Below are 14,414 nucleotides of genomic sequence, written 5' to 3' on the forward strand. Positions count from 1 at the left end.
TCTATCTATCTATCTATCTATCTATCTATCTATCTATCTATCTATCTATCTATCTATCTATCTATCTATCTATCTATCTATCTATCTATCTATCTGTGCCCCACAGGTTTCAAAACAATGCGAACAGTCAGTCAGTGGCTGGCCTTGTCCTCTGGGCCCCACAACCAACTGATCCACACTGCATGTTCAAATGTTTATTATGTTTGTCTTAAAGTTTTATATCTCAGCTGAGCTCTGATGCTGGCATGATGCAGTACGCCATTACAGCGTCATGCAGCAGCACCTGAGAGCTTCTCCCTCCCATGTGGGAAATAATGCTAATACAGTAATTATGAATAAAAGGCCTACATGTGTATTCATAGGAGAGATGCGGGAGTTCATTACACCATCATCATTTCGCACTGTAGAAAAGATTAAGTTACCTCGGCTTAAAATATTAACCGCTGCATTAATACTGTCACTGTATTATAAATATGCTGTGTTACAATTGAGAGAACAAGTTGAATGATTTACTGTGTCACACCTTCAGCTATATATATCCACTCTGTCAGGATCTGCTCCTTCTATCCGTTTATGTTCTCAACATTGACTCCCAGTTTAATCCAGTATCAAATTCAAAATTCTCTGCCTCACACACAAAGTCTTGAATAATCAGAACAATTTAAAAGAACTTAAAGTACCATATAACCTCAATAGATCACTTTGCTCTCAGAGTTGTCGTTCCTTGAGTATTTAAATAAAGAACGGGAGGCAGAGCCTTCAGACCCCTCTTCTGTGGAACCAGCTCCCAGTTTGGATTCAGGGGACAGACACCCTCTCTACTTTAAAAATTAGGCTTAAAAGCCTAAAACTGATCATCAGTTTTAGGCTAAACCCTCCCTTGGAATAGGCCTAGGCTGCTAGGTGCTTCCCAGGTGTTTTTGTCTTCACTCACCTCTTGTGTTTTTTAACACTTCTCTGCATTTAGTTAATTCATTATCATTAATCGCTGCCTGTCTTATAGAGTGTGTCTTTTGTCCTATCTCACTCCTCTCACCGCCAACTGATCGTGGCAGATAGTTGCCCCTCCCTGCGCCTGGTTCTGCTGGAAGTTTCTTTCTGTCAGAAGGTAGTTTTTCCTTCCCACAGTCGCCAAATGCTTACTCTATACTATATAAATAAAACAGATGTATCGGTATCTGCTCAGTGTGTCTCACATTAAGGATTTAGAGGCTACCAATCACTGTGCATTTATATCAAAGAAAATCTGTTCCAACGAGAAGAAAAACCTTTTTCTTGACAGCTGACCAAATTGCATGGAAAGGATTGCCAAACTCCCTAACAAACCTAATTTGATTAATCCACCCGGCTCGTACATTACAATCACAAGACTTAAACTCATGATTAAAACTCCTTCTAAGATAAATTAAAAGTGACATGCTTACTTCAAGATTCTGTTAAAAAGACCTGTTGATTTCACTACGCCATGGGATTTCGTTTGGCTCTGTAGACCCAGCAGAGAGGTTTTCTTCCAGCACTGATTGGTTTAATATTCATTATAATGCCTCTGTACGGAGGGAATTGCAAAGTGAAAGAGGACATATGCTGCAGGGTGGCTGAAAACAGTGTGCAGCTCCATACTGAAGTAGCTGGAAGTTACCTGTCTTGCTCGGTTACATTTTGTTAGCTGCCTTTTTCAGAAGGTCCCTCCTGATACAAGCATCTTTCTCCTCTGCAGAATAGGCTCCAAATATAGGCTTTGTCTTCTTGGCGTCCATAGAACAATGGCTGATGTGCAGCTGCTTCTGAGGTATCCGCAATATTGTTGAGGAAAGCTTGAGCAACCCTGGCTTCTCTGTGTCTGCTGTTACTTTAATTGGCCAGGAGTAAACAGCGATTGTGACTCGGATGCAATCTCAACCTCTTCACCGGTGTGCGGAGTAATTCCCAGCTCTATAAGATGAGGCCACTGTGCAGGACTACACCTGACATAAAGTCACATCCACCTCAGTAAACTGACAGAGACATGCCTGAGACGCATGGGAGCTGGCTGGCTTTTTCTTCCGAAACCTTATAGCTACATTTAAAACAGTTCTTCATATTCAAATGATCTGTTCGCAGTTTTCCTTCAGATTTGAGGTTTTAAAAAACGGGAGGGTGTAAAAACAACAAAAAACAGCATTACATAAATCAAGCATAACAGCGCGATCGTGCCTTATGGCTGTTCGGAGGGATACAGTTGTCTTAAATCATGTGTATTTTAACCACTTCACCAGTTTGCTCCAGACATTTAGCCCCATTAAAACCAAAGAATAAATCAACGCTATTTGGCTACTTATGCACACTTATGCATCAGCGCTTTCAGCAAATTCAATTAAGAAAAAAATAGTTTTTTATCAATAAAATCAACTATCAATTCAAAAATGCTTCTGTTAAATACTTCAAATGAATTGTTCTGGGACTCACCCAACTTTGATTTTTCACATCCCGATGCTTGGACAGAGCCACATTTGGGCACGGCAGTGATTGCCGAGACGCGCTAGGAGGCGGCGAAGGGAGAGCCAAGTGCGCTCGCCGTGGAGAGCCCTCATATCTGCCGGAGCAGACACCCGAAGCTTCAGGTGCTCCAAGTCTCTTCAGATGATGACGAGTAGCCAACCAAATCTCTCACTGCTTTCTTTTCGAAACCACTGTCGCCCGTATCTACCCCCCCTCAACCCAACCCTCCCAGCCCCACCCCCTCCTTACCACCACCCAGCCATCCATCCTCACATCACCTCACTATGGCTCAGCATCACTCTTTGTGCGTCATCACAACCGGTCTCTGTCATTCAGAAATCTTTCATTAACCGGTGTCACCCACCTTTCCAGCGGTTAAACTGTACGAGAATACAGTGTGTGTGGAAATGCTCAAAGACTTTTACTATTTACAATTTTTTGTAAGGTTATGTAAGTGTACTTTCAGTCTTCAGGAGTCCTACCAAACTTTTACCCCCCCCCCGTGAAGGAATGTTCGTGTGTTGCAGATGTTTAAAGTGTTTTTGATCCCAGAGATAAAAGTAAAGGTGGTGTCTAGTTTTATTTAAAAATCTGTGTAACACTTTTTGATTACAGCCAAGAAATAACTCTATAGCCTAAAATACACATGTTCATGTTTCTGACCAGAAACAGTTGTGTTCTTAATGAAAAGGAGTCTTCTTTTACACATCTCCACATCTCCAAGACTTGCACCATCATAAATGAGTTTTTTTTTTACACACATTTTAAACACACTTGTATCAAGCTCCTTCTTAAACTCACATTTGTTATTATCACATCTGGAATGACACTCTTTTTAAGTCCAACTTCCTTTTATATTTATTTGTAATTTGATATAACCAAACATACATTCTCTTATGACTCCATCCATCCATACATTCGCTTCTGCTTATCCAGTTTAGGGTTGCGGGGAACCTCAGGCTATTATAGGGCACAAGGGTACACCCTGGACAGGTCACCAGTCTCTTGCAGAGCATGATTTAAATTATAAATTACATTTTATGGGTGGTAAACAAGGTACACAATTATTCACGGGCTTTGCCTGATAACACTTTGTTCCCCATCAGCAAAATGAAAGCAGCTGCCTTCTATATTTAAAAACTTTGGTGCAGGAATCACACCCTAACATCCAGTAACAGTACATCTGCAGCAATAACACAGTAGCCTGTAGTTACTAAGTAAGTACTTTATTTACACTGTGAGTTATTTCTAAATATCTGCTATTACCCACCCTGCTCCAGCTTTCTTTTTTCTTCTTCTTTGCTGCTCATTAACTACACACTAATTTTACGGATACCCCCTAAAAAATAATTAGACTGTAATTGCTCCAAGCTGTGGCTTCAAATATTAACACCATTACCACTAACAGGACTAATCCTCCTGCGCGTTTAAACACAACACACTGCATTATGAAAGCGTGATGAGCAACAAACGCACCTATAGCTGACATTTGCGGCATACAGTATAGTCTATAAGACCCTCGGTCCATCTGTTGCACACTCAGTCGATACTCATTTGTTAATGTCTGAGCAGCGAGAGATGATTGTAATTTATAAAGCATTGCCATTTCAGCAGGGATTGTGATTATTCAGTGGCTGTGTATTTTTCCCTTTTTTCAATTAAGCTATGAGGAAGAGATGAGACAGAAACAAGAACACACATACACACATTTAGCTACACATGGATAAACACGGTACATTGATTTTTTTGTTGGGGTGGGGGATTGATTCTTTTCTTCCCACTGTGGACAAATCCAGGTTTAGCCAGTTGGAGTATTTGTTGTTTTTCAAACTGGTTTCAGATATGAAGGCTTTACCCGAGGCTGCTGCCTGTTTTAAGTGAGAGATTTTAAGCCGAAGTAAACATTTGGGCAGTTAAAGTCAGCTTGTGTGTTCAATCAATGATGAGACTTTCAGCTCACAATGCCTCATCTTTTCTTTTTCCTTTTTTTTTTTACCTGCCGGTATATCCGGCGAGCACGTCTACTTCATCTTGCCAAAAGCAAAAATCGCAACCGGACCTCTGAACTCCCCAAGAGTGCATTCAAATCAGCGAAAGGTACGGCGTGACATAAATAGGCATATCTATTTTGCTTGCACAATAAATTGAAAAGCAAAGGTCACAGATGGATTTTCTTTAAAATTGAAAAACAATTTTCACCGCAATTTTAGCAAAAATCACAACATTTAGGCAGATTATGTGTCATTACTGCGTATGCATGACTGTCTGGCGCTGACAAACCACTTTGTAATAAGCATTTAACGCAACAATAGCTTTGTAATTATGTTATGCATTAAAAACAAGCCTGCAAGACACCCGTGCTGTTGATTTGTGTGTATTTGCATCCTGTTAGGCCCTATTGTGCTATCTGCTGGAAAAGTAATTACCTGTCTGTGCCGCCCATGCAGTGAGGTGGGCTGCTGAGTTTGAAAGAAACTGAAATCAATATCTCTGCACTGGAAGACACATTTCCTGTCATGGAGGCAAGAAACCTGACTCTAGCATTCATACTAATGTTGGCATTTACAGTGACATTCGCCTTAATTGCATATCAAGAGATTTTCTCTCCTGTGCTTATGACTTTGACAAAACCAGCTCCAGGATTTCAATCATCGAAGCTGTTAAATGCACACTGCTGACATTACTCTGTGACTAATGTGAAATGCTTGGCATGCAAAGCAGGCAAATTTGAAGATCGAAGCCGTTACTTTGCGTGTCGTGTGTCATGTTCTCGAGGCAACTGTTCTTTTTTTTGTTATAAACTGAAGGGGGGAAAAAGGGGAGATGGCAATGTGAAATAAAGGTGATAGATTCTGTCATCAGGCTGATGAAGCTCCTTATACCAAGTGTGCTGCAGTAGTCTGCTGTCCTCCCACGCACACAACTAACCTCAGGCTCACACCTGAAATGCAGATTGAAGAGCAAAAAAGGAGGAAAAAAACCCATCAGTGGCTGTGGTCAGAAATACAAGAGTCATCACTGCGTCCTCCTGCAACCATCCTGTGTGACATACAGCACCTGCAATGATGTGAGCAAGGAAGCATCCATCACTTCATTACCGCTTGGCATAAATTTTACATGAGCTCCTAGTGTTCAGCGCCAAGTGACAATTCTGTGATTCACTCAAAGCTGACAGATCCTTTTGTATTTAATTGTGCCCAATCAGTTCCATGAAACCGATACAGTAATGCATTCACAGCCGACAGAATAAGGCAGTATCTTTCCTCGGTGACGCACAAAAGAAAGTCATTAAAAAGTGATTTTTTAGTGTTATTCTAATAAGGACGATGAAGTGTGGCTGCAGGAATTTTAAATGACTTCGGGGTGTCTGTTTAAAGAAGGCTTTTACTCAATCCACACAAGGAGCATTAAAAAAAGACAGGTTTAAAGCCATGCCTGCTGTTCACTATACTTTGATTGAAATGCTGAAGCTGTCTAGCAGAAGCAAGCCGCTATAGGCACTGCAATGTTAAGTTCAATATTTAACATAGTCACCACCTTCATGACTTGCTTTGTTGTTGTGACAGGTCTTAGAAGTTAACCACATCATTGGGCAAACTCTTAAAAAGTTACTAAAGTTTGTACAGTTTATGGCTTTTCAGTAACGTCGTGGTGGCACTGAAGGAAAAGTCAAGGGCTCACAAGAGGCATTCCTCTTCTCGAGAGATTCCTCCAGATAAGTGAAAACTGCAACCTGGTGGAGGGAAAAAAGGAGAATCAGGGCAAAAACAGCTGGATTAAAGAGATGGGGGTGGGGGTGGGGGGCAATGAATGTTTCTATGGTAATCCAGCTCCTATTTGCTCAAATATTTCAGCCTGGACCAAAAACGGCCCAGACAGTATCATCCGTTAAGCCGTACTTTAATGTGATACATATTTCTTTTCATCCAATGTTCAATATTTGAGCAGGCACACACACACACACACACACACACACACACACACACACACACACACACACACACACACACACACACACACACACACACACACACAGATCAAAAACATGGAAAGTATATTACATGTCGCAGAACTTATTTTAAATTTTGAAAAGCTTGTTGCTCAGCAGCACCTGTGCACCACCTACATGGCGCATTTGATCATTTCTGAAACCCGGTGGGTTTAAAAGTAATAAGGCAAAGCCACAGGCAGATTGCATGATGTTCAAGTGGTATAATGGTCGAGGCTTTTATTGGGCTCCATTCGTGGTTCTATCTGCAATTGCTGTAATGAAGACAGACCTAATTATCTCAGCAGACAGAACTCCACTATGAACAGGACTCTAATTATGGCCTAAATGCTGTTCTCTTATACTGTTCAGAGTCGTACTCGGGGGGTTATAAGAGAGTTGGCTGTGGCCGTCTTCACACACACACGTGCACACACACACACACACCTTGGGGGCTCAGTGTGCTCAGCTGTTCTGATGTGCTTCTGTGCAGGCATCATGGTGTAGTGGCAGGGATTATCTAACATGACAACGCACTCTCTTCCCGTCTTTGACTGGTGACAGCTTACCCAGTCATCTGATTAATTAATTACAACTCCACGTGTCATTAGACCAGAATTCTTATTTATGGTCTCAAACACTTTGCACCAATAGTTTACAAGAAGATCCTATTGAAACTCTAAACCCCCATGGGATGAAAAAAAAAGACAATAGATGAAGTAATGTCTGAACACAAATGTTAGGGGCAGCAGAGTTACTTACAGATAGATTATTCCATCAGTGGTACCATTTGGAGCCCATTTATTTTGAATTTATGAATGTAAAATAACTGCAGATTTATCTGGTCTTGTAGATTGTCTCAAGGCTGCAGAGCAGATAAATTGAATGCCGTGTTTCTAAATTCACACTGAGGGGGAGGCTAAGCGGCTTGTGCAGTGACCTTGATTGTAGCTATTGAACCTCCAAATAAGGAGACCGAACAGATAAGAGCGGCGTTATTTGGCACACAAAGGAAGACAATCCAGTGACGCAGCCGTGGCGTCAACTAATGAGCAGAATCAACATGCAATCACAGAGCCCAGTGAGGTATGAGTTAGGAAACTGGAATGAGTGATAAAGCAAAGGGCAAAGTTTGCCCTCAGTAACAGGTATAGTAAAGAACGTCTGCACAATCTGTTATTTCCGAAGGCCGCTTATATGACTCTGCATTCGCCCACTGCAATTTGGAATAGTAATGCAATTTTAAAGTGGTTTCCAGAGGACAGAATACATTTTGCTAAATCCCACTAAAACGAAGATGAAATGCAGGCGGGGTGGATTTGAAAAGATCATTTCTCGCTGAAACTCTGAGAAATCTGTAAATATCAACGACAAACTTAAGACAAGAGAACGCACTGTGCTCTGTGATGTAGAAGAATTTGTGTTGTGTGCAATGGAAAGAAAAGGAAAAAATCCAAATGATTTTAGGGCTTCAATCACCCCCAGAGATCAACATTATGGCCTTAAACTGCAGCGATGAGACAGTCAAGGTCACTCAGCATACTAATGATCACCAGAAACTCATCCTCTGCCAAAGTGTAGGCTTACTTTAAAGAGTATTACTGATGCTGCGAGCGATAAGAATATGCATTTGATTTACTGCTCATGATAAAAGAGCTTTATTTATTTATTTATTTGTCATCCTGCAGACATTTAATAACTGACTGTAGAGCCCATGACTCTAGCAAGACCTTCGATGAGTCAGGTAGCATCTCAGTTCCGCCTAAATCTGCATGGCACTTCCGTCTCATACAAGGAGCTAGTATGAAAAACACAAATTAAAATTAAAATACAGTACACAACCACAGAAGCTTTAATTAGTCATTTCAGATGGATTGAGGGTTTTTGCTTATTACATGGTCAGTCACTCACAGACTGGATTATTGATGTGCGTAACCAGGGAGGTGGCAATAAACTGGCAGAGGTGACTTTGTATACAAACACCTGGAGTTCATCCACATCTGAAGCAGACAAAAATGTGCCAATTATCACTTCAGGATTAAGAGACTCGTTAATGTGTCCTTTTTGAAAAGAAGCTGTTGATCTGGTTAATTGTTTTTAGACATCATGTAACTGTCAATTTATTTCCTGTTTTAATGTACATTTATGAAAATAAATACAGGAGATTGTATTTCAGTGATTAAAACGGCCTTCAGGGGGAGTGGGTTAGTCTTAGCTTCTTCTGTTACGTGAAATGGTATCAAAATCTGCAGTCTCGCCAGAAACGTTATCTTCTGTAAGCACAGTGTGATTACAAAGACAGAACAGAACATCCCAGGAAATGAACATCCGCACAAAGAGATGAATCTCGACACCGCAGGGTCATGTCTGTGACTCGCAGTGACCCGGTCATTTTAATAAGACTCAACAGCGCCCTCTGGTGGCAGACATGGCGTGGTGCAAATCTTCCTTTTTATTGTAAAACAGTTAATTGCGCTAAAGCACATCTGAAAACTTTTCTTTTTTGTGATTTAGCTTAACGTTATTTTTCATCTCGCACAGCACATGCAACGTTTAAATTAAAATTACGCGTTAAATCGAAGTTTCTGGAAGTTAATAATGACGCTTCAGATTGCGCAGGCGCAGAGTGTATACGTACTGAAAACACGGAAGGTCCAACACCATATTCCCAAACAGAGGCTTCTACGCTGTAAACTCTTTATAAAACGTCGTCGGAGCGGCCCTAGAATAAGCCAAGTGCGGTATTGTTTTATTTTGGCAGTTGCGGTTTAAGAGTGATGCCTGTCGAGTAGTTGGGCCTTTTCTGCTTTTCTGCTTCATCTGAAAGCAAACCGCTGAAGAAGATGCCCGCTCGTAATGTTGTGTCCAACGGGATCCCTAACAGCAAAGTTAGGTATTCCAGGTTAGCCACTGACGACGACGGCTACATTGATTTACAGGTAAAACAGAAGGTGTAACGCTAGGATACGTTACCATTGCTTTTATTTTTAGATAATAGACTAAAGTTGGTGCACTGGTTTCGACCACAACAGTATGAATATAAAGGGGTACTGCAGCAATAGATGGCCGCTGTCATTTCCAGCTAAGGTAGCCCTGTTGACGTCATTGGGGGGTATGTGATATTAATTCTTATAACCTCTTGATGTTCTCATCAAAGTTTGGTGAATGTTCACAAGAAGTACTGCATAACCAACACTTTTAAAGGACTGTGCAAATGTCTTGAGCCACCCTACTTTGAAGGAGTCAGACTTGGCATTTTTTAAGTGGTCCTAAGCAATACATAGCCTGAAACAAAAAGACTGCTGGCTTATTTGCTTCCGAGGGTATTTAAAAGTAGAATGGGAGGCAGAGCCTTGCAGTTTCAGGCCCCTCTTCTATGGAACAAGCTCCCAGTTTGGAAGTATTTCTTGTTCTCTCACCTGTGTTACGACCCCCTCTTTTCACTCAGTATGTGTTTAGTACACCACTCTATTCAATCGTGAATTATTATTAATGTCCGGATCTCTTCCACAGTTTATTGTATCTTTTGTCCTGGCTTCCTCCACCCAATCCCAACCAGTCATAGGAGATGGCTACCCCTCCCTGACCCTTTCAACGTTTCTTCCTGTTAATAGGGAGATTTTCCTTCCCATTTTTGCCAAGTGCTTGCTCATAGGGAGTCGTTTAATTGTTGAGGTATTCTCTGTATTATTCTAGGGTCTTTACCTTAAAATATAAAGCCCCTTGAGGCGTCTGTTGCTTTAATTTGACACTATAAGAATTTCACTCTCAGAAAGTTGAGTTGAATCAAACAGTAGTTCTCCAGGCTTTCTGAAGGTCTTTCAAAAACATTCTTTGGAAACTGGCTGCGTTTTTACTCATTTAAGGTCCAGTCCTTGTACCGGAACATTTTGTGAGAAATGTCTTTTTGTTTTTTCAGCTACGTTCAGCTGTGAATAAAGGAAGCATTAAAAATGGCACCTAACTCAGTGTTGTGTCTACACATAACAGGCAACTTAGCATATTTTAAATCTTGTATTTGGGTACTTTGTTATGAGCAGGCTGTCACAAAAAGCACCTAACTTTATGTTTCTTTAGTTGAATCTGTGAAAATGCCAAAGATAACACAGTTTGACAGACACTAAATAGTTTTTTAGGGCCTGCATTTCAGCCAATGGTGTTTGGAATCTTGTCACAATTAAATCATGAACACAGAAAAGTATGATCAGAGTTTGATCCACCGTGCGATGCCCTCTAGTAGGGGTAGGTGACAGCTTCAAAATTACCAGCACAATATTGCAAGAACATTTACTGTAATGTAAATGCATGCTTTTGCTACACTAGTGATATTGCATTTTGACATTTTTATATCATGTAAAAAATTATAGACGTATTATTGCAGACAACATGATATGGTACAGCCCTACCTTCTGGAAATCGTTGGCAACAGCTTCATTTTTCAGTCGGGCAGAGATCCCAAACACACTGCCAGTGCAGTCAAAGCATACCTGGATAAAAAACACACACAATAGAACACTGTCAGTCATGGATTGGCCTCCTCAGAGAAGGAAAATAAACATTATTGAAGCAGTGTGGGATATACTGTATTTCCATGTGTTTTTGAATCTGTCAATAAATTGCTGCACCTATTTGCCATTTTCCTAGCAAAATACTAAAAGAAAAATTAGGGTTAGCTTGAGATGTTTGCACAGTACTGTACATCCATGTTTTTATGAGAATAGGGCAATTTATTTAAAGCTGATTCGATGGAAAACATCTCTCTAGTCTGATTTTGGCACAGAAGAGGAAAAATGGACACTTCCAAGAAACCTTGTGTTTCACAGAAATGTTTTTGAAATGAAATATTTCCCCTCCTTTTTTTCCCCCCTCTACAGTTCAAGAAGAGCCCACCCAAGGTCCCATATAAAGCCATCGCACTAGCCACGATCCTTTTCCTAATCGGCTCGCTGTTGATCATCATCGGTGCTCTTCTCTTGGCTGGCTACTTTGGCGTCACTGTAAGTAATTTTCTAGCCATCACACTTTTTCTTGTTACATCCTTTTACAGGTCATACAATGTCATCATGTTAAGAGAATAAATGTTTTCTTTCTTTTAGCACACAGACCGGACCGTGCCTGTCCTCATCATCGGGATCCTTGTCTTCCTGCCTGGATTTTACCACCTACGGATAGCTTACTATGCATCAAAGGGCTACCCGGGGTACTCTTATGATGACATCCCAGACTTTGATGACTGACCATTGCTAAAGCCCCAGTCCTGCTGTGCTTACATGTAGTGAATTTAAGGTCGTGATATATTTAAAGAAAATGAGATCCCTTTTTTTTGTTTTTTTTCATAATTGTTTTTAAATTACAATATTGTTCTTATAGATTTTTCTACCTAGGTTCTTAATGCCAGGTTGCTAATAGCAACTGTTTTTATTTTTATTTTTTAATCTTTGTATTTGTTTTATAGCTTGATAAATGAATAAAAAAGATTTGTATTATTTCTTTTGATTTATATAAAACCATTTCAGTTTGTTTGTAGAATATTTTACCTTATGTAGTACAGTAATTTGGCCACATATAGTGAGTCTTTTAACTGCTTCACTACAACCAGTTTTTATTTTGTGTATTCTTTAGGTAGATCCATCAGTTCAGTGGCAGAGAGAATAAATAATTTAAAACTAAAGTAGCTGCAACCAACATAACAAATACCTGGTATACCTATTATATACACAATATCACCTCTGTGGCATAATAATGATATTTAATAAAAGGCTAGCGTTGTGTCTTCACATCCCGTGTAGTGAAGATTGCCTCGCCCTAGTTAATGCTTCCTCACTGCTCTGAGTTGTTCTTTCCCCGAGGATTTTGTGTGATTAATTCCAATCCTTCGATCTCCATATGGTGCACCTGGCCTGTGAGAGTAAACACTGTCAAACAGTACACAAGCAATTAAGGCCTGACATTCTGCTGACATTTGCCCCTCTAATCTGCGCCATCAACTCATCACTCTCAGCATAATTTGAAAGTGTGCTGGTGAAAGCCAAGACTGCCGCCTCGATTCCTCCACCCCCAGATAATGTCATATGTAAAACACATTGCTACTAAAGGTTGGACGTCTATATAATCCTTTCAGAAGCCTAGTAACCCGCTGTTTGCCAAAGGGATAATTCGAGGGTAGCTGCTTGTGTTCTCGTTGTTTCTCTTTCCTTGCTATCGAATGAGCCCACCCAACTGTACACTGATCACAAACTGCCGGGCCTTAGATCAGATTATGCACTTTAAATCAGCTCAGATTCTTTGTTTTTTAAGTGCTTCCTGTGGTTCCAGGAGGCATTCGCACACAAAACGTCTTACAGATGACTGAGATTTACTGTGTTTGTCCCGGAAACAAACATTTTGTATACTCTCAATGCTTTCTATCATATTGTTTTTTATGCTTTCTGAGGTGAGTCTTTTAAAATTACTGCTTTTACGTGAAACCCGTCAAACCTAGTATGTTGATATCATAAGTTACGAGACAATAGAGTTGTTGAGCAGACACATAATAACAGACACAAAGTAAGTGTACAGTAATACTGCAGGGATATTCAGTAATTTTAACTGTTTATATGGACAGATGAGTCCGTGTTACTCTTGAGTCTTGTCAAAGCAACATCACTGCAAAATAGTAATAAAAAGCTAAGTTATCTCAACTATATTGGCTTGTTGATTTTTACTCAGAATCATTACACAAGTGTTTAACTGGGTCAGGTGTACTGTCTGGCCCAGCTGATCCACTGTTGCATCACCCAAAAACAAGGACCTGGCATTAACCTTTATTACTGAAAGGTGATTTAAGTGACTTTAAGTTTAACATGGTTGTTAATGCCAGACAGCCTTGTCTGAGTATTTCAGAAGCTGCTGATCGGCTAGGAATTTTCCCACACAGCCATCTCTAAGGTTTATAGAGGATAATCATAAAAAGATCAATTATTTAGTGAGCAGCAGTTCTCTGTGTGAAAATCCCTTGTTGATGCCAGGAGGCAGAGATGAATGGCCAGACACTAGCTCAATCAACTGCTCTTTACAAGCATATGATACAGACGACCACATCTGAATACTTTACACAGTGAACCTAGAAGCAATTGGGCTGTAGAAAAGACCACAACAGGAGTCACTCCTGTCAGGGTAGAACAGGAAGCTGGGCTACAATTCCTGGCACACTTTGGGGCCCTTAGTACAAACTCAGCATTATTTAAATGCCACAGCCTAACTTAGTATTGCTGCTGATCATGTCTATCCCTTTTTGAGCGCAGTGTATTGTCTGATGGCTGCTTGCAGCAGAATAACGTACCATGTCATAAAGCTCAGATCATCCCAAACTGGTTTCTTGGACATGACAATGAGTTCATTGTACACAAATGACCTCCACAGTCAGCAGTTCTCAATCCATTAGGGCTCCTTTGGGATATGGTAGAACAGGACTTTCGCATCATGAGTGCAGTCGTCTGCAGGAATTGTGTGACGTTATCATGTTAATGTGGACCAAAATTTCTGAGGAACCGTTTTGAATGTTGAATCTATTCCTTCAAGAATTAAGACAGTACTGAAAGTAGCCAAAAGTGATTTCCAATGTTCCTATGTGTTTTTTAATGTCTAAAACGTTTACTTATATTATTTAAAAATGTAGTGAACAGAATTTATGAAGGGGTTTTATATAAAATAAGGAAATGACCTGTTTCGCAGGCATCTTTTGCTTTTTTTTCTGCTTTACATCTCTGCCTTCTGGCATCATTTATTGCAATTTCTTCTCTCCTTTTAGTCTGATCTCTTATAAAAATAATATTAATGACAATCAGAGTTTTTCATTCATAAAAATGACATATAACGATTATAATCCAACAAGTCATTTTTAGCAGTTTAAATTCCTGCAATCATATTTTGGCAGACAATGGTACTAAAATGGTGTGCCTAATAAAGT

General features: G+C 40.2%; 2 protein-coding genes across 2 annotated transcripts in view; one reads left to right on the forward strand and one right to left on the reverse strand.

The window, feature by feature from the left end:
• The window catches only part of adra1aa (adrenoceptor alpha 1Aa), a 20,569-nt gene extending 17,929 nt beyond the window's left edge, over positions 1–2,640 (reverse strand). The window contains exon 1 of the mRNA XM_005729458.1: positions 2,446–2,640. The gene's annotated coding sequence lies outside the window, so the exon portion shown is untranslated. The remainder of the gene's footprint in view (positions 1–2,445) is intronic.
• Positions 2,641–9,090: 6,450 nt separating this feature from the next.
• Positions 9,091–11,884, forward strand: tmem230b (transmembrane protein 230b). The gene is made up of 3 exons (XM_005729459.1): positions 9,091–9,405; positions 11,341–11,463; positions 11,563–11,884. The coding sequence occupies exons 1-3, from the start codon at positions 9,310–9,312 to the stop codon at positions 11,701–11,703; spliced, it is 360 nt and encodes a 119-aa protein (XP_005729516.1). The 5' UTR covers positions 9,091–9,309; the 3' UTR covers positions 11,704–11,884.
• The last annotated feature ends 2,530 nt before the right edge of the window (positions 11,885–14,414 follow it).

Source organism: Pundamilia nyererei, unplaced genomic scaffold (assembly GCF_000239375.1).
Source record: "Pundamilia nyererei isolate P.nyererei 1_Seehausen unplaced genomic scaffold, PunNye1.0 scaffold00033, whole genome shotgun sequence".
Taxonomy (NCBI): Eukaryota; Metazoa; Chordata; class Actinopteri; order Cichliformes; family Cichlidae; genus Pundamilia; species Pundamilia nyererei.